The 19,916-nt window shown below is 39.6% G+C and overlaps 1 protein-coding gene across 10 annotated transcripts in view; it reads right to left on the bottom strand.

Moving 5' to 3' along the window:
• Positions 1 to 19,916, bottom strand: part of TBC1D5 (TBC1 domain family member 5) — a 249,079-nt gene that overhangs the window by 142,208 nt on the left and 86,955 nt on the right. For all 10 annotated transcript variants that reach the window (XM_081164471.1, XM_081164473.1, XM_081164472.1 and 7 more), the window contains one exon: positions 19,076 to 19,210. In XM_081164471.1, the coding sequence (XP_081020597.1) occupies positions 19,076 to 19,175 (100 nt within the window). In that variant the 5' untranslated portion in view covers positions 19,176 to 19,210. The remainder of the gene's footprint in view (positions 1 to 19,075; positions 19,211 to 19,916) is intronic.

Below are 19,916 nucleotides of genomic sequence, written 5' to 3'. Positions count from 1 at the left end.
ATTTTTAATATAACGCTTACCAAAATTATAGATTGTGAGGAACATCTTTCAAAAGAAGCTTTCCCTCATTCAATTATACATTGTGTAATGTTGAAACAAAGTTTGTTGTTTTCTTTAAAATTACTATTTTTCATGTGGAAATTTAATCAATTAACAGATTAACTGACTAAAACTCATATAATTAATCAACTAAGATTTATTTAATTAAGTGGCAGCTCTACTTTTTAATTTTGTTGATTTTTTCCCTTGCTGTATGTTAATATTTTAATTTACAATATTAATATATGTGGTTGCCTTAAACTTTAAAGCTATTATTTGTTATTTTTAATAAGTTACCTTAAGAACTAAATTCAGTTCAAAGACTGCTAAGAAAATTAATAAATAAACTTTGGCTCTGTCAAATTAATTAGGTTAGAATCAATCCTAGTGTTTGGTCTGCTGTAGAGAATGTGTGCATGATAGAAATGATATGCTCATCATCAAACCTACACAAATGTTGCCCAACCTAATGAATCATCTGAGTAAGCAAGACAGTTAAACATTTCAAAAATTCATCTGGGACCCGAACTGATCTGCCATTCTGATAATTGGTGGTTAGCTAGGAAGGAAACATGAGATGTGTGTATTACTGCATAGTTTGTAACTCTAACATAAAGTGTTTTTGTACACATTTATTCTGATTCAGCAGTTCCCTGCCACAAAGATGTGTCACTCCCAAGGTCTTCCCCATTAACTGCAAGAAACGGACGGGGGGAGGGTACAAAACTGCCTGTCATTTAAATTAATCAGGATACCAACTCACGCTGAAAATTTGTTTGTTCACCTACAAAGATTCCCTTGTCCTCACTTCTCCATCATTCAATATATAGCTCTCAACAATAGAACGATCTGTCAATTTCACTTCTCTCTGTTTCTCTTTTTCCCAATCTTAAATTAAATTCTCCACATTTTGCAGCTATTTGTGATTTATTTAAAAAAATCCTTATGAAAATTCATCAGCATTTTAGTGTGATTTTCCTCAAATAAGCACTTTATTATTTATATGTTGCCCATTTGACTCATTTCCAGACCTCTGGTAGTGGCATGAGACCAGACCAAACTGGAAGCAGTTCCTATGTCAAAGAGATATGCTTGGATCTTATAGTAACAGGAGATTTGAATGGGGGAAACAGTTCAGTGGCAGAGCATCTACTTTACATGCAGAAAGTCCCAGATCCAATCCTCAGCATCTCCAGGTAGAGACCCCTGTTTGAAATCAGGAGAGCCATTGCCAGTCAGTATAAACAATATTGAGCTAGTTGGATCAGTGTTCTGCTTCAGTATAATCACATCTAAACAGAAGTGAGTGGGGATAGTATGCTATATTCCCGCCACACCTTTAAAGGCAAATGATGTCAGCTGGGCCTTAAAGATGAAAGGAGGACAAATCATAGAGAGCAGGAAGAGGGACATCTGTATATTTTATCCATAGGAATAAAGAGATTCTAGCCAGCATGGATATTTGCATTGAGAATAAGGAAGAACTTCCTAACTAAAGGAACAGTAGCACAAAAACTGTTAGGGAGATTTTCACATTTCCTTTCCTATGGCAGATGTTGGCCAGACACCTGTCAGGTGGGTTTTAGACCACTAAGCCTCTTAGGCTTGCTGATCAGAAGGTGGCAGTTCGAATCCGTGTGACGGGGTGTGCTCCCGTTGCTCTGTCCCAGCTTCTGCCAACCTAGCAGTTCGAAAGCACACCAGTGCGAGTAGGTAAATAGGTACCACAGCAGTGGGAAGGTAAACGGCGTTTCTGTGTGCTCTGGCACTCGTCACGGTGTTCTCTGTTGTGCCAGAAGTGGTTTAGTCATGCTGGCTACATGACCTGCAAAGCTGTTTGTGGACAAACACCAGCTCCCTAGGCCTGAAAAACCAGATAAGTGCCGCACCCCATAGTCGCCTTTGACTGGACTTAACTGTCCAGGGGTCTTTTACCTTTTACCTTTAAGATATGTCTGAGCAATGAGATTGACAACATATTCCACTGGATCTTTTCCATTATAATGATTTGGTGAAGAGATCTATGTATGGAAGTGGTGTAGAGAAGATTTCCGTCACTAAGAAAGTAATTTAGCAATGTGGCCAGTAAAATCTAATAGTGTTAAACGAGGCAACCTTGGAAATTCAGGATAAGCATATATTTTTTGCTGTTCCAAGACACAGCCAGAAACAGAACAAAAGTATGATGAAACCAACATATTACTTCTTGCGTAAGGGGCTTAAATATAAACCAGCTATAAATAGAATGTTCATACTGCAATACCATGCATGAGCCTTGAGAGAATTTCAATATTTACTTACAAAGGTCTGCCTCAGGATCTCTAGCTATATTTTACATGGTACCTATGCATCAGTACAGTGATCATTTTGCAGACAAAATCAATTTCCTAACAGAAATATTTATCCTAATGATAGAATGTCTATATGCCACCCAGCTATACTTTACACAGAACTGAGCTCCCTCAGGCATTCTTCCGTGCCAATGCTAATTTTTTATCTGTTAGAAAGTTCCCTTAAGCTTCTTTTAACATCTAGTGGACATGGCTTCATAAAATTTAATGCTGTTCATTAACCCCAAGCACTTAACTTTGCACAGTAATGTCAGGCATCTGACTTTTCAGTGCATGAAAAATCCAACTGGGAATTGTTTGAGAGATATAAATTACAAATTATCTATTTAGCATAAAATAAGGCAAAATAATCAATTGGTAAATCAAGATTATTTTAGGGGTGGGGAAACAAGAATTCTGACATTCAGTCTAAACAAATATTTTCACACAAAATCGTGATGAATTTACATTAGAATAAAAATTACAGTTACAATCAAATCCCCTACTCTACCTAGATGGTCCATGTAGCACATGCCATTTAAATCTTTTAATCTTCTTAAAATACATTGAGTTCTGATACTTTTATAAAGAATTAGAAATACTGCAATTTGATAAACCTTTTATTAAAAAGATGTTTTGTAAGGGCAATAAGGAAGTTTGTTTTAGTGAAAATCAGTTCTCTTGGTGGTGTTGTGCAAGACATGTTAGGCATTCTGAAGACATAAAGCTATTAAATTTTGGTGTTTTAATCTAGCATGGGCTGACCTCTGGTAGAACTGCCTCTTTAGTGAAAACAAGTGGAGATGTGAGATCATACGTGGAAAGAAAGTATTCACCATTTTCCCCAGCTGCCAATAATCTTAATTTAAGATTGAAGCTGCTGGAATTGTTGTTGTTGTTGTTGTTGTGGTTGTTACCACCTATCCCTTACCTCTCAAGGCTGCGAAAATAGCTCAAAAACAGTTCAAAACAACACAGAAAGCTAGTTTTTACTAAGTCAGATCATTGATCTAGCTAGCTCAGTATTGTCTATCCTGATTGGCAGCTACATTCTAGGGCTGAAACAGCTTTTCCTAGCCATATCTGAAATTGTTGGGTATTGAACCTGGAATATTCTGCAGACAAAGCATGTGAAGTACCACTGAGCTACACAACCTTCCTTTTAACCAGATCTTAGTCGCTGCTTTTTTTTTTATTTAAAGTATTTATAGCCTGCTGTTCATTACAAAAAAAAGAAAAGTATCCTAGGGCAGGTTACAAAATTTAATCCTTAAAACATAATCAAGCAAAAAATGAAATAAAACAAAACAAACAGCAATACAGTAAAAAAATTATCAGGGCAAATTAGCAATTTGTGTACTATCTACTTATAAAGATGGACAGATGCTGCTATATTCTTGTTGCAAAAGCGTTTCAGAAAACTGTTACAGAACACTGTCACCTGAAGAATTTAATACTACCCTATACCTTGGGACGCGGGTGGCGCTGTGGGTAAAAGCCTCAGTGCCTAGGGCTTGCCGATCGAAAGGTCAGTGGTTTGAATCCCCGCGGCGGGATGCGCTCCCGCTGCTCGGTCCCAGCGCCTGCCAACCTAGCAGTTTGAAAACACCCCTGGGTGCAAGTAGATAAATAGGGACCGCTTACTGGCAGAAAGGTAAACGGCGTTTCCGTGTGCTGCGCTGGCTCGCCAGATGCAGCTTGTCATGCTGGCCACGTGACCCGGAAGTGTTTCCGGACAGCGCTGGCCCCCGGCCTCTTGAGTGAGATGGGCGCACAACCCTAGAGTCTGTCAAGACTGGCCCGTACGGGCAGGGGTACCTTTACCTTTATACCTCACCAATTAAAAAGTTTTGGTGAAAGCCTTAACAATTCATACACATTAAGATAAAACTATATGATCATATGGGCAGAATATGTTTACACATCATTTCAACACAGAATCCTAGAACTGAACAGGACTCCGAGGGTCATATAGCCCAATCTTTGCCCAACATGCGGCTGGAACCCACACCCTGAGATTAAGAGTCTCAAGCTCTACCAACTGATCTACGATTCAGGGCTATGTAAAAACAATCTTCCTACAAAGATGGCTCTACACTTGTGTTCCAGGAGGAGGCCATCTTCCCTACAGACAGTTCAATTCATCTTACAAGTGACAGTCACACACGCACACAGATGTGAAGTAAAGATTTACAAAGTTATTGAAACTTTTTAACAAGTAAAGTGCATCTTTACTTAGCTACACCAGAATGAGGAATAAAGGGGTTTACATATGTTCCAATTCTAAACCTATCAATCAAACCCATGTTATTCCTTTGGGAGCTTATTTACATGCATATTTATCAGCCTCACATGCTAATTCCCTGCTGTTTTATGCCTGCGAGGCATGTTTATGAGTCATAATTGTTGATCTCATTTGATGTATTTCACTGAAGTAAGACATTATTCAGTTATGTGGCCTAATGTCAATGAATTACGATGACCTGATCTTCCAAATGCAACTTGCTCTTTAATTTTTATTAGAGCATAACTTATGCAGATGAAAAAAATACATTAAAATGGAAGATCAGATGAACCTGCAGTTGTGTTAGTTCACCAGCCTGTCCTGATGCAATTCTTCCTTCAGGCTCTGTCCAAATGGACAGGCTGTCACCCTTAAAACCTCCCTTTGGAATAATGCTAATTTTATTTATTTATTTTAAAATCTGATGTAAATGTGTGTGAGAGAGAGAACACACACATACCTTAACTCTACTGTTTTCTGAAGACTTCATTTTGCACAAAGCATATTTTTAGAACCTCCCCCATGAGTTTTGAACATCTGATGTTAGCAGCAGTGGCACAGTACCTTTTCTCTTTTTCCGCGTCATACTCACCAAAAATGCCGTTCCAGGCAATTGTCTGGGAGCCAAGCATGGGTTCTTAAATTACTTTGGCTGCGCAGAAGTTGCTGCAATGCTTCTTCTTGCAATGCACAGATAATATAAAAGCCCCAAACCATGTGAGATGACAGCTTTAACAGAGCTCTTCTGAATGCTGACACCAAAACAATTTCTGGAATGTTGATACTGGAGAGGGGAGAAGTCACTGGTGGGCTTTTCCCCATGTGTGGTCCAGGACTTTTCACATTACCGGTATTTCCATCAGTGCACAAGAACAGCCATGCAGTGGCTCCTTTGCCACTGGACATAAGTTTGAACTATGGTCTAGGGTTTTGGTTTCTTTTTAGAATCAAGTGGGGTATAAATTTTATGAAATAAATAATAATAAAAATAAATAGTCCACAATTCAGTATTGAGAGGCAATAGAATCTGAAAAGGCTAAGAGTGAATTGTAGAGCTAGTTTAGGCTTCAGGTCATCCTGCACAAACAGAATACCTAGCACATGCTGGTATGTTAGTTTTCTACTTTGAAATGATTCCTTTTTAAAATGTAGGGGAAAATCTGGGGGGGGGGGGAATGCCGTTTGCAGTCCATCCTGCCACTTCATTCTCACTTTATTCTGCTGCATATGTGATCCTGGTCTAAGTTGCACAGAATAAGGTGGCCAAATTCTGTTCTTGCTACTTCAGACGGAAAATGGGAATTCCCATTTCTGAATAGTTCCTCACATAAAATTCTCCTTCCACACAGAAAACTATCACATCTTAGTTTAAAACAGTCCGGGAGCTTTTTACTTGCATTCTAGTATATGAGTACCAACCGCAATGTGAAGAAATTGACAATTTTACAACCTCATTCTGCAGAACTTGTAACTCTGCTTCTGCCCTATGAATGTGGTGGTCCTGCATCTTGCCAACAGTAATGTCCAAAAGTTGCTATTGGTGATAAATTAAGTGCCCAGTGTCACCTCAAACACTTACAATGTACACTCTGAAATTAGTTATAAATATACCTGCAAAGACAACATATCTATTTATGTACTGTATGTGATGTGTATGGACACATAACCCTGAAACTAACTTTATCCAACTTTCCACTACAGTGAAATTTTACTTCAACATTTCCCATTATCAACAGATGTTTATAATGGTGCTGCTCACTGACATCCTGCACTGAAACAGAAGGTCACTGTACCCCCATGTGCTAAGCTAGAAATTTGGCATTGAAAGCAGAGGGGCAAGATGACAGTTGAGGGGGCAGGGAGGTTGTGGAATGATGACAGACTGCCCCAAGTGGGGAGGTGGAGAAGTAAAAGTCTGCACATTACGAATCAGTAATTGTGGATTTAAATAAAAGAAAGTACATGCGAAAATACTTTGCATAATCAAGTTACATCTCAAAATGATTTACTGGAATGGGCCACGATCCAGAGATACCTATGCCCAAAGCCCCATTCAACAGATGGCTGGCGTTTTCAGCTTTGACTACACCAATCACCCGCTGGAAGCAGGCCTAGTCCCACCATCTTTCCACCTTTCCAAATAGGTGATCAGCACCATCTGTTCACTACTGACCACAAGTCTTTGATCCAGCAGCAAGAATGGTGTATGCAGCCACACACACACCCCACCGTGCCCAATTGGCATGATGGAGTACTACCTATATATTTTTATTAGCAATGTTTATAAAATAAAGTGAAGTCGTAATTAATACACCACCTATGCAGAACGTATTATACATCAATCTAGCAATAAGGGGAAATGGGCAAAGAAAAAGTAAATGCAAAGTTTTGGAATTACCGTAATTAAAACATTACCAGTTCTGCGTAATTCGGTGCACTGGAATACTGAGATATAAGGAAGAATGTGATTTGTGTGTATACAATCTGTAAACTCCAAAGGAAGTTAAACTTTTCTCTATTTTTACTAATACTGCCTTTTCTAATTATTTAATTGTTGTTTTAAACTGAATGATTATGGGAAAAGATGTGTTTGCCACTTCATTTCTTTTATAAAGGTCTTATAGTTATTTCTGTTTACTTTTTAATTCAAAAATTTAAGAGGTTTGTTAAGAAGGGGGAGGAATCATAAATCTGTCCATTAGTAGGCATTTCTACCTTGCGCTCAGATGAATTCTCATCAAATTTGATTTGCTGACTGGTGGCCAGAACAGATGTTATCTTAATGGAAGAGAGAAGAAAATTAAGTGTGTTGAGCCACTGAGCCACTTCTGAATTTCTATGGCTCAGTTTGTAGTCCTTCTAAGTTGGAAAATATTAGCATGTTCTTTTCACAATGATCTATTAAGTCCCCACCCAAAACTGTATGAATGACATTTTATTTTTCTTTTATTTAGTATATGGCATATGGTATTGAAAACTGAATGGCAGTGTACTTAGAGTCTAAGTATATGCAATCGTGTTTTATAATAGAGGTTACTGTCAAACAAATATTAAAATGGGGAGCAGAGAGCATCTTCTGTGCAGAGAAGAATAGGCATAAGGGGACTGCTGAACCCGTCTACAATTTCCCTCTCTCTTGGCTGCACCCCGAGACTGGATGCTAGTCCTCCTGGGAGAAATTCAGTTCTGATGTGCACATTTTTATGGGGGTTCAGGCATAGCAAGCACTCTGGCCTCACACATTTGGACCTTCCTGCATTTTCTAAACTTAAAAATGGTTGCCACTCTCTCATACACTTGTTTGGCATGAACATATTCTTAACATGTGGAATTGTGTTGCCATCATATCTCATTAGACTTTTGAGCTTCTAATTTTTCCATAAAATAGGCACCGCCACCCATTCCAGCACTTCTGATTTTTACACAGTGGTTCATGGGAGCAGGGTCATGCTGATACATTTCAACACAGAAGCTTCTGCTCATGGCATGAAGTCTTCCTGGTCATTCATATGAACTGGACAGTAGCTACTCCTGCAGACATTCATGTGCAGACTGTAGCCCCAGAGAACTTCATACTGGGTCTATCATCTTTTTCCTGCCAAAACCAAACTAGGGACTTCAACAACATAGCACATTTAAAGGAGTAGAGCTCTTTATAGAGAAATACAGAACTGTAGTCAAAATTCAAACAACCAAAACTTTGCTGTAAACAAGAATTTGATCTACTGGTTTTTATCTTGTGATGCTTCATTATGTATTTTGTTAGTGTGTGTATGTGTAGAGAGAGAGAGTACAATTGTAAGCTCACCCTGGAAGTGTGAATTCTTAGATTAATAAGCATGAATGATAAAACTATGAAAGATTTAATATTGTAAGAACAACTGCAAAAGACCAATGATTGGGTGACCAAATGGTTCTCATCTTTGCTCTGGGAGTCACTGAAAAACATGATGATGTGCAGGCAAGTGACAGTTCCATTATGACTTAACGGAGGAGTCCTCACCCTTTTGGGGCCATGGCTGTGGGTACCACAAAATGCTCATGTCACAGAAGAAAACTGGCACTGCTCATACAATCTACAGCTGTCCCAATACAGAAAAGAAAGCACTCCTCCCCCCAAAAGCAACTCCCACCCACCAAAAAACAAAAATCCTAACCTCCTAACTTTAAAAAAAAAAATGTTAAAAATTGGGATGGGTAGGGAAATCTTGGAAGGTGCCAACAGGGGTGTATGAAAGGATCCTGTTTAGGAATCCAGTCTTAACATAGTAGCTTTCTTGGTTTCCTTGATAACACAGTGCCTTGGTTATATACAGTAAGCTTCTTAGGGTAGTATTTTTGCCCTTATTTAGTATTCTTTTGTAGCTACATAAAACAACAACTTCTATTGCAGTGCCTAATGATAAATAAGTATCAGTGGTATAAGCCTATGGGATGCTACATCTGTGTCAGCCCGCTTGTGGAACTGACCTCTGCAAGCAGAACAGGATTTCCTTTCTATTGCAGCTCCCACCCCCAAAATCTGCACAGGAGGTTGGGGTTGGGAGAACCTCTAAAATAATTTGGAGGGCACTAGAAGCATCAGTGACAGAGGGATAAGGGAAAGCCCTATCATGTGCCCTTGTGCAACAATGGCTATTGCCCACCGTTTCCATTTTAATACTTTATTATCACCTTGCTTGGAAAAAGCGAAAGTAGAGAATGCTTTACATTGGGGTATTTTACACTAAAATTGTACCCAATTACTTTGCTTTTTTTGTACCCAATTATTTGCAACCTGGAGAATATGCGGGGCCTGTGAGCAAGTCCTGTTTGCTAGCCTGAAAGTTTCAACTCAAGAACCTGGTACGAAACATTTATAACAAACCACAGTGATAAACATCTGTCCAGGCCTCACCCTGCTGCAATTTGTTCTTCAAGACTGAAACAACATCTTATTAAATACATATGATGACCATTTCACATGGGGATTCTGTACTACAAACAGAAAAGCAGATGCACATGTGCTACATGAATTGCTCAGGGTAAAAACCAAAACCCTTTTTGAATCTGAAGATTTGATTGCAACATTGGCATGGGAATCTGCTGCTCAAAAGAAACACACACACTTCATAAATCCAACTGGACAAACTAGTGTCTAAGAATGAACTGTGTGCTGGGAAATTCCCACATCAAATCTCATCACAGATATAAGGGACATATTGGACTTTAGGCACCTTCCCCGCCCTCTGCACAATATATGAAAATAAAAATAAGATAGTTATCAATAAAGTGTTATATAAATACTAAATATGGCAAGTAGTCAACATTGTTCTTTCCCAGCCTTAGCTTTTTAAAAGCTCCAATTCAATGCTTCCCAGCAGAGCATACTGCTATATTTAATAAAACTCTTACTGTCTTTGACTTATTCATTCACAGCTCAAAAACTATGATGACATGCAAACTTAAATTTTCACATTTACACATCACTTTGAACCATAGTTAAAATAAACTTAATGTTAGTGCACAACCTGCTTGTGAAATCGTGGTTGCTTTGCTTCTTCCCTGCTCGCTATCCCTATCACTGTGCTGGAAAACAAGCCTTGGTCTGGCTTAGTGTTACATCTGAATCCGGGCTTCTGATTTGTTTCTCCACAAACCAGGAAGAGTAAGCCAAGAACAAACATTGGTTACTAGTGGTTTCTTTGGAGAGAAATAAACCACGACCCCAGGCCTTGGACATAATGCTAAGCTGGACGAGTTTATCTCCTGGCAGTGTGGAAGGAGCAGGGAGGGAGTAAAGCAACCATAATTACAGCAGTGTGTATAAGCATGCTGCCCATTCTCATTAAACCAAAGTTTATTTAAACTATGGCTCCAAGTGGTGTGTGAACCAAGCTAATGTTAACATATCTGAAGAGCAACTTATTTATTTTTGCAAAAAATTTCAGTATGAAAATACATTTGATGGAAATACAGTTCCATCATTTCCATGGTGCACAAGAGGAATGCAGAAGGACATTTTAAACAAATATTGGCACTCCTGATAAAATTAGTCATGTTTGAAAATGCATTGCTTTAAATGCCCATTTTACTGCTTTTAGTAGAAACTTTGCAATTGTTCTGAATGGGTTTGTGATTTTGCCTCATACAGAATGATGGGAAAGAAGATAATCAGAAATTACTTTCGTAGCATTATATCGCAGGGTGTCCCTGGTCAACAACTTCGACTGATGCTCCCCCAAGAAAAGCTCAACAGCTTAAATGGGTACATCACTGCCAGTTTTTTTTTTATAGTGGGAGCAGATCGCAGTCTCTTGGAAGTTGGACGTGCCTGCATTATATGAATTAAATGCTGTAGATAATTATTATTTTTAAAAAGAAAATCAAGGCAACTCACAATGTATTTGTTCTACATTTCATATAAATGTTGTAAAAGAGCAAAACAAAAATGCTGGAGATTCTTTATTAATGTATTCCAGACTAAATAGCTGAATTGTTGTCACTTAGAAAGAACTCTTATGAATGGAGAGCCACATTCAACTATTTAAACAAGGTAATCAAGATTCAACTTTTGAGTCCAGAATTTTAAACAATTCTAGGTTCACACCGTGTTATCCCTTTACCCTCAAGTTTGTCAACATCAGGTAATTGGCTTTTGTTAAACATGGGTATTTCTTTTTAGGGAGATGAAAGATTCTATTAGAACAGTACAAACCCAAGTAGAGGTGAAAACTATTCAGTGTGGCTATTTCACTTCATTACCAGCTATGTTGTTTAAATTGATACAAATGGTCTCCTTCTGTTTCTGACTGTCGGCTTGTCTGATTAGTCCAACTAATTGTTCGGGCTCGGGAAGATCTCCTATATCTAAATAGAAGATGTGCAGTTTGTAACCTGCTTAATTCGCCTTATGTCCTGCATGGCCCTCAGTATGGTGTTCATTAAAGTATCAGCTGTTTTGTTTGTAGAAATGGCAGTATAAGCACAGGCATATTTTTCTTTGTTAAAAAGGCCAGATTGTCCATAAATAATACACACTGCGTTGAAAAAGGCAAAGAAAATCATCAGGTACATATGAAGGTATTTTTAAATGTCCCCAAGTAACACCGCCTCCTACAGCTATACCGAAGGCAATGACAGCAATTATATTATATGTATTAGATGACAGAGGTTTAGGACAGAATGAAGCCAACTGGTCCAAATATTGACATTTGTACTGCAACTTAACATTTAAATGACAAATCTAGAAAGCCTGAGTGTACACACAAATTAGGCTTTCTGCTTAGTTCTCCACCCTTCTCCAAACTGGCTGCTGTACTGAAGTGGATTAGCAATTCAGCACTACGTTATTAATGGGTAAACAAAGAAGATATGTTTTCTCAGTATTTCTCTCCATCCAAGCTTCATTCCAGCATTCCAGTGGTTATTTTTCTGTACCTGCATATTTTGTACCAGCTCCTGTCAACACAGCAGTTTGAAAGCATAGCAGCGCGAGTAGATAAATAAGTACTTCTGCGGTGGGAAGATAAATGGTATTTCCATATGCTCTGGCACTCATCATGGTGTCCCGTGCGCCAGAAGCGGTTTAGTCATGCTGGCCACATGACCTGGAAAAGCTGTCTGTGGACAAACGTCGGCTCCCCCGGCCTGAAAGCGAATATGAGTGCCGCACCCCATAGAATTCAACTGGACTTAACCACCCAGGGGTCCTTTACGTTCACCTTACTTGAGTTATTTATTTATTTTTATCTTTTAAAAATATTTTTTTATAGAAGAATAAACAACCTAACAAAATCTAACAATAAAAATCCAAATCAATAAAATGACCGTAAAACAACACAATTACAACAGCAGGGGAAGCCAGAAGCCTTTATTAGCAGCCAATGAAAGCTTGGATGAAGAAGGGTATTTTAAATTGCTGGTGTAGGAACCCAATAGTCAGTGCCTGCCTGACCTCCAGGGGAGATCATTCCACAAGGTATGTACCACTGTGTGGTGGACAACTGCAGGCTGTGGTACAGTGAACAGGTCCTCCACAAATCGCTGTGGCTGGTCTGGTCAATACAGGAGAAGATATTCTTTCAGACAACCTGGTTCTGAGCTGATTGGGGCCTCATAGCTCAGTATTAAAACCTTATACTTGGCTTGATAGTTAACTGGCAGCCACCGCAGTTCTTTCAGAACAGCTATTATATTTAATGCATTTAGGAACTTATCTGCCACTTTCTGCACCAACCCTAAGGGTAGCTCCACAAATGGAGGTTTCTTAGAAAACCACTTCAGGATTTTTTAAAAACTAGTTTTCAATATAATGCACAGATCATTAGCTAGAGTGGGTCATAAAAAGCAGAATATTCAAAGTGGGTCTTAAGCTCCTTATCAGAGATATTTGAGGCACTGTCAAAGTAGTCTCAAGGTCCAGGTAATACTGGGGCACAGACTTGCTTAAATTGGTGCTTAATTGGTGCTTGCTTAAATTTATATATATATAAAAACAGTGGTGCTCACTGTGTTTAATGCTCTATCCAAAAAGAACACTGTATATGGAAATATTAAAGTGATTACAAGACAAGAGGACAACACTGATTAAGAAGCAAGTGACAGGGACAATTATTACAAGACATAAGTGGAAAAGTGATATGCCAATGGCCTTTGTCACTACAGATCTGTAGCTGTTCAAGTAAAAGCAAACTACACAGAAGCTATTATTAATAAATGACTATTAAAAGCTTGCTAAGTAAGCATCTGGTGTTGGAAGCAGCAGAAGAAAGCTTTGCTGCTATTTAGAGGGAATAAAATATGGCAGACTGGATAAGTTTCAGCAGCGAATGTTCTACACAGCCTGAATTGTTCATCACCATTAGCATCCTATTCCAGATAATATTTTTGAATGATATCCTAAACAACTGCCAAAGCATTATAATTTCATGTTTTGCTCAGCATCTATCTACATAGTTGGCTATAACACTTAGTTATTTCTAACTACCACATGATGCAAGGAAATACACCTACCAACATTTGTACCTGGGGTGCTGAAATTATTTATAAAGCATCCACATGGAAGCATGTTCTAATATTCAAAAGGAAAAGCACACATGAAAATAGTGATAGAAAGACAGTAGAACATTGTTCAAGAAGCTAAAGATACCATTATTACAAGACAAAAGTTTAGAAGTGATACACCAATCGTCTTTTCTACACCTACGGTGTATCACTAAAGCAACACACAGTCTGAGAAGCTTCCATGGAGACTCACCCAGAGATGATCAAATCTGAGATATTTAATGGAATACTCCCAGTGACTGTTATTGATTTCTTGGCTACTCTTGAAAAAGCAATGTCGGCAGTATTTCTACCATTGCTTATAGTTGGGACAGCCAATATGGTGCCCTCCACATCAATTGTGGCACTGGTAACTGCTGTTTTTCGGCCCAGTTGAAGAGTTGCTTCCCTTTGAAGGGATGCCAACCCTGTGCCCCCTTGACACACAATGTGAGATTTTGCAGTGGAGTTGTCAGTGTGTATCAACATGTGGAATGGTGCTGAAGCTGTGCAAAGTGAACCAAAGCCAACCTGGCTGCCTGCAACTTGAGCCAACTGATGGATCGCCTTTTTTCAGTTGCTGTCCAACCCCCTTACACATATTGACCTTGACAATACCCCCCCCCATCCTTGGAGGAATCTACAGGGTATGATCATCAAGATATGTGGAGCAAGGTAAGGGCTGTTCAATCGTGGAATGGACTCTCTTTCAGAGGTTGGATGGCTATCTGTCATAGATGCTTTAGTTGAGATTCCTGCAGTGCAGTGTTGAACTAGATGGCCCTCAGGATCCCTTCCAGCTCTACAATTCTATGATTCCATGCTATGAATATGCTGATGACACCCAACACTATTTCACCTTGTCAACTGAGTCAAGTGAGGTTGTACCAGTCCTGAATAGTCCCTGGATGCAGTGGTGGGCTGGATGAAGGTCAATAAACAGAATGATTCCAGTCTGTAGGTGCTTCTCATGCTGTATACAGACATACAGCCTGCAGGTTTATTGTTTTACTGTGGGTTATAGTTATCATATATGTGTAAACCACCCTGAGATTAGTTATGATAAAGGATAGCATAGAAATGTACTGAATAAATGAATGATATTCTGGGGATGCTCCGAGATCCAACAGTGTCACTGGGGGCAGCTATAGTTGTTCCTGAATAGTGACAGTCTTGCTACCATGATTCATTAATTCCTATAATGCAATGATCTCTTAGTTACAGAGCACATCCTGCCCCTTGATATTGAATTCCTGAGTTGCGACATTTGGGCTAGGAAAATTACATAAAGTCCACTCCACCCCTAATATCTGCTGCATACCTTATTTTAAATAATAGCATAAAACTGAGATGATGAATCTTGGATGCATATGGCACTAAATTAAAATGCAGTCTGTGTTTCACTGTAAAAAAGCCATGAAGATGAAATGGATGCTTTATATAAAATATTTACATATAGAACGTAAAAATGTACTATGGTTGGTAACCTTTATGACTTTGGGGAACCATGTATTTACATATCTCTATCTTCGCATGTGCGTATCTGTGTGTTGTGTATATATTTTTAACAGTTGACAGCTGTTTTAGAGCATACAGAGAAGCCAAGCTGAATGAGGGCCTTGATTACTTCAAGATTAGCTATCTTAAGTTTCTATTCATTTTAAGTGTTGTTAGTGCGAAGAGTCATTAGTCACTTCCTTGTCTCATAGAACATCAGCATACATTTACATTGTTAATGAACATTTGGGGTAAATGAATTAATGGCACTTTTAAACATCAATTCAATACTAATAACTTTGTATGTTGCAGCAATGTTAAGGTTCAGATAAAAACTATAAAGTCTTCTGTGTCTAGGTAACTAATTGCTCAAGGCACGCACACACACGCGCACACACAAAAAGTACAACTGATTAAAAATACTTCCCAAAGATGTTAAAAATCATGGTTAAGAACTAACATTTTATTCTATACTATTAATTGATGTAGGCTGAGAAAAACCAAGCAATCATGAACTTAAAAATGTTTCATTAAAATAGCTTCCTAGTATGTCCAAACTTTTAAATATGAATGATACATTCTGTTGGACTAGTGTAATGTAAAATATTTGGATAACCAAATATTTGAGTAACTGTGAACATAATTTACATAAAAGCACATTAATTTTTGAAGACACATTGAATTATTAAGATCACTGATTTTTTATAAACCAGATATGAACAACAAGGCATGAACAACAAGGCATTTGATTATCATAACATTTCCCCTATTTTTGTGCCCTCGGGGAAGGAACAAGTAGGGTAATTCTATCATAATTTCAAAACGTACTTACAGCGGTAGTGGGCTTGTATGGTGGGACCAAGCCACTCTCCTGACACCAGCATAACTGCTGTTTTCCTGGGCAGGGCTATGAGGGTGTACTGGATGAGCCAGTGCTGCCAATCTGGCACTCCAACTGGGGCATCTGTGCAGCCCCAACCTCAGCTATGCCTCTGAGCAACAGTGATGCTGGTGAATGGAGGGCCAGCTCTGTGGCTCTGCTCCCCTGCATTAGATGCTGAATAATGCCAACAAAGGTCCATATAGTTAAATGGTTTTCCCAGTAGTGATGTATGAAAGTAAGAGCTGGACCACAAAGAAGGCTGATCACCGAAGAATTGATGTGTTTGAATTATGGTGCTGGAGGAGACTCTTGAGAATCCCATGGACTGCAAGAAGATCAAACCTATCCATTCTTAAGGAAATCAGCCCTGAGTGCTCACTGGAAGGACAGATCCTGAAGATGAGGCACCAATACTTTGGCCACCTCATGAGAAGACTCCCTGGAAAAGACCCTGGCGTTGGGAAAGATTGAGGGCACAAGGAACAAGGAAAAGAGGACAGAGGACGAGATGGTTGGATAGTGTTCTCAAAGCTACCAGCATGAGTTTGACCAAGCTGCGGGAGGCAGTGGAAGACAGGAGTGCCTGGCGTGCTCTGGTCCATGGGGTTACGAAGAGTCGGACATGACTAAACGATGAAACAGCAACAACAAATAGCCACAATTGTTAAGACCTACACTTGTCTACATTCAGCAACAGAGGCTGAGATTTAACATAGCATAAGTGGGCATCCACTCACACAATGGGGCTTCTCCTTCATTTCCTACTCCCTGAAGCAAATTCTGAGTGCACACAGGGGGTTGGAGGGGGAGAAGAGAATTAAAAGTCCTATTACACAAGTATCCTTTGTATGTTGTACAGAGTATCTGAAAAGGATACCTATGCACATTTAGCTACACATGCATGGACACCCCTTTCCAATGCTTCACTGTAATGTGCTGAGGCCAGGGTCAGGGGGCCAGCCACACTGAGATTGGGGCTAGGGGTGTGTGGTCCTGCTTACCCCTCTAGGTATTGTATATGTATGGGCAGAGCATCTGAAGAACCAAATAGTAGTCAGTAATAACAGATAGGTAGGAAGTTCAACTAACCAATTTGCATCACTCAAGGTGCTGTACTATGTTTTCATTGAACTTCTACTACATTTCACCTTCAATTCTGAAAATCTGTGGCCTGAAAATAAATAGTATGCCAATATATCATCATAAATCTAGTTGTGTGGCCACATCAGCCTGCCTAAATATTATGATCTTTATGGTTCCACTTTCAGGAATGAGGTGAGTAAGAGTGAGAGCCTTTTCAGCTGCGGCTTACTATCTCCATGTCCTTCCTGGGTTCATCTCTGTTGAACTTAAGAGACTGAAAACACTTCCTTTCTCTTTAGTGTTTTTTTTTCTGCCCCTCTACATCTTACAGTGTGTTTTTACTACTGCAAGCATTTTAACTTTTTTGTTTTTATTCTTTCACTGTGCTTTTATTTTGTTGGCGATTCCTGAGTGTTTTTAAGATGTAGTATACAATATTGTTTAGCTTGAGAAACAAATGAACATCACACACATTAGGACGGGAGTGTCAAAGTTGACAGCTTTGATTATCAATTAAAGGTACAAGGAGATTGGAAAGTTCTGACTGTTAACAATGCCAAATTCAAATTTAATAGTGAATTGCTAAATCTTATTTTACCAAATGAATTACAAAAGCACAAAGAAAACCAAATGAAAAAATAGGAAACATAAAATAACGACCAGGTTTTGGTAATAAGAAATCGGGGGGGGGGGGAGTTAAAGAGCTCCTATTTACATGATTTCAATATCACTGTTTTGTTTATGATAAGAAAAGATAACACGGAATTAATAAATTGACTAGTGTTTCAATATGAAAATACAGTGGTACCCCGCAAGACGAATGCTTCGCAAGACGGAAAACCCGCAAGACGAAAGGGTTTTCTGTTTTGGAGGCACTTCGCAAGACGAATTTCCCTATGGGCTTGCTTCGCAAGACGAAAGCCCATGGGGAAATCTCCGGGGACCTGTTTTAAATGCTGGTGGTGGGGAGCAAAGCCTTTCCCCCCCTCCGGCCTTCAGAAGAGGTCCAGGAAGGCCGGCGGGGGCCGAAAGGCTTTGCTCCCCACCGCCAGCATTTTAAAAGCAGTCCGGCATAGCAGGGAAGCGCTTCCCGCTATCGCCGACGGCTTTTGAAGGCAGGCGGGGGGAGCAAAGACTTTCGCCCCCCGCCGGCCTTCAGAAGAGGTCCAGGACCTCTTCTGAAGGCCGGCGGGGGGCGAAAGTCTTTGCTCCCCCCTGCCTGCCTTCCCGGGAGAGCGGAGAAAGGCAGCGCCTTTCTCCGCTGTCGCCGACGGCTTTTGAAGGCAGGCGGGGGGGGGAAGACTTTCGCCCCCCGCCCGCCTTCAGAAGAGGTCCTGGACCTTTTCTGAAGGCTGGCGGGGGGCAAAAGTCTTTGTCCCCCCTGCCTGCCTTCCCAGGGGCTTTTAAATCGCCCCGGACAGCGGAGAAGTCCTCCGCTGTCCCGGGGCGATTTTAAAATGCCGCCTGCCAGCATTTTAAGATCGCCCCGGACAGCGGAGAAGTCCTCCGCTGTCCCGGGGTTTTTTAAAATGCTGGGGGTGGGAAGAAAAGCCCTTGTCCCCCCCCCAGCCTTCAGAAGAGGTCGGGGACAGACTGTCCCCGGACCTGGTCTGAAGGCGGTTTCCCTAGGAACGCATTAATTGATTTTCAATGCATTCCTATGGGAAACCGTGCATCGCAAGACGAAAAACTCGCAAGACGAAGAGACTTGCGGAACGAATTAATTTCGTCTTGCGAGGCACCACTGTAGTTGAATGTTTTTGGTTTTTGTTAGAGCCAGAATGGTCAACACACACAGCGAAATGTTTCTTAAAACATTTCTGTTCAGTTATGTTTTGTTTGGGGCAGGGGAGATGGAAGACATCATAAACATATAGCCATTCAAAAATTCTCATACATTTTCTCAAATGTTAAGTGTAAAAATGATCAACTCACCTTCATCAGGCTTGTTCACATAACTTTGCAGGGGATCAATGCCTATTTCCTGCTCTTCAGCTTGTAAAGGATGGCTAGTTTCAGTGATGGAATGGTACATATTGACACTTGGCACTTTCAATAAGTAGTAATTACCTGGGTGAATAAACAAAAATTAAAGATTAATCAAAACAGCCTCCTAATTCTATACTGCAATAAGGTAGCAAAGATCTCAGAAAACTCAATATTGTTTAGTTTGTCGTCTAAACATACTATTTTCTCTAGTTTAGCAGAAAGGGGGAGGAATATTGTATTATATGTATCATTATATTTTTCCTCATGATATAAGAGGTTCTCTTAATATGTAAACTTTCTCCACCATTCCTACAAATCTGGTGCTCTTTTCTGTTATTATAACAATGAATGTGACAATGTTTTAATGAATGGGGGAAATATATTGGATACAAAACTCTGTTGCACTCCATTCATTTTTCAGGAATGATAGGAAGCATGTGCTAAAGTTGTTTTATTTTACTTTTAATAAGTTGTTAATTTCCATTTGAACAGTGTTCTTAAAGTAAGCTAACACTTTGTGAGGAAAAAATGCCACTTTTCCTAATAGTGAACTTACCATGCAGAGTATATTAACATTTAATATTACCTCATTTGCAATAACTGTTTATAAAAAGATTGCTATAGCAAAGTATGGTGCCCTCCAGCAGTTATTGAAATCAACTCCCATTATTCTTGAACACTAACCCATGCTGGTTGGAGCTCTGATTGAAGCTGATGAGAACTGTAGTCTAAGAACATTTGGAGGTTACCATGTTGGCTACTATATAGGATGACAAATGGCTACCCC

The sequence above is a fragment of the Podarcis bocagei genome (genome assembly GCF_964188305.1).
Source record: "Podarcis bocagei genome assembly, chromosome: 12".
Classification (NCBI taxonomy): domain Eukaryota; kingdom Metazoa; phylum Chordata; class Lepidosauria; order Squamata; family Lacertidae; genus Podarcis; species Podarcis bocagei.
This window is presented reverse-complemented; position numbering and strand designations above follow the sequence as displayed.